The following is a 777-nucleotide window of genomic DNA, read 5'->3' as shown; positions in this document are numbered from 1 at the left end:
GCCTGGGGCCGCCGGAGCCGCCCGCCTGCCCGCCGCAGACAAAGCTGACAACATGGCTCCCTCCGCCCGGTAAGTTGCTCGCAAGTTGCGGCGCGGCCGGCTCCCTCAACTTCAAGTTTCCCTCGCATGGCCGCCCTCCCGCCGCCCGCGGCCCACCCCGCGCGAGGCCGGGCCGGGAAACTTTAACGTCCGCCGCCGCAACTGACAGCCCGGCGCCACTCACCTTCAGACAGGTCCTCGATGCACTCGAAGGTGATCTCGAACTGGAACGGGTTGTAGAAAGGCGACGGGTTATCCAGCACCACTACATTGTTCACCTGAACCTTTGCCATATTTTGAAGAAAACACAAACAATGGGGCCGGGGCTGGCGGCACCACAGAGTCCCGCGCGCGGCCGCTCGGAAGAGCGCAGACCCCCGCCCCGGCGCGGCCCGACGTCGTGCAACGGCGACTTGAGAAACTTTTTCCCCCTTTTTATTTACACGGCAGCACTCCACAGTGTTTTGCAGCTTTCCGAGTCCACTCAACTACAGCCCATTCTGCTCTGATAACTAGCAGCGTTGCGCGCGATTGGCTGCCCCCGAGCTCTGACCCTCCTCCTCCAGCGAGGGCCGTGGCGGCGAGCAAGATGGGCTCCCGCTCGCGGAACGGCCGGGAAACTTTCACTGCGGCTCCACCTGCTGGTGTGGACCAGGACAAAGGCGCCGAACAAAGTGAGTGGAATAGGGGCTGGGAGGCCCGCGCGGAGGCCGCCGCCGGCGGGGGGAGGGGCGGCGC

General features: G+C 65.5%; 2 protein-coding genes across 2 annotated transcripts in view; one reads left to right on the top strand and one right to left on the bottom strand.

Annotated features, from left to right (window-relative positions):
• The window catches only part of Asf1a (anti-silencing function 1A histone chaperone), an 11,295-nt gene extending 10,680 nt beyond the window's left edge, over positions 1-615 (bottom strand). The window contains exon 1 of the mRNA XM_005363627.2: positions 224-615. Within this exon, the coding sequence (XP_005363684.1) occupies positions 224-332 (109 nt within the window). The 5' untranslated portion in view covers positions 333-615. The remainder of the gene's footprint in view (positions 1-223) is intronic.
• Mcm9 (minichromosome maintenance 9 homologous recombination repair factor) overlaps positions 1-777 on the top strand; it is a 71,881-nt gene that overhangs the window by 30,111 nt on the left and 40,993 nt on the right. The gene's annotated exons all lie outside the window — the stretch shown is intronic.

This window comes from Microtus ochrogaster, linkage group LG9 (assembly GCF_000317375.1).
Source record: "Microtus ochrogaster isolate Prairie Vole_2 linkage group LG9, MicOch1.0, whole genome shotgun sequence".
NCBI lineage: Eukaryota > Metazoa > Chordata > Mammalia > Rodentia > Cricetidae > Microtus > Microtus ochrogaster.
Note: the sequence above shows the minus strand (reverse complement) of the source record. Positions and strands in the feature narration are given on the sequence as shown.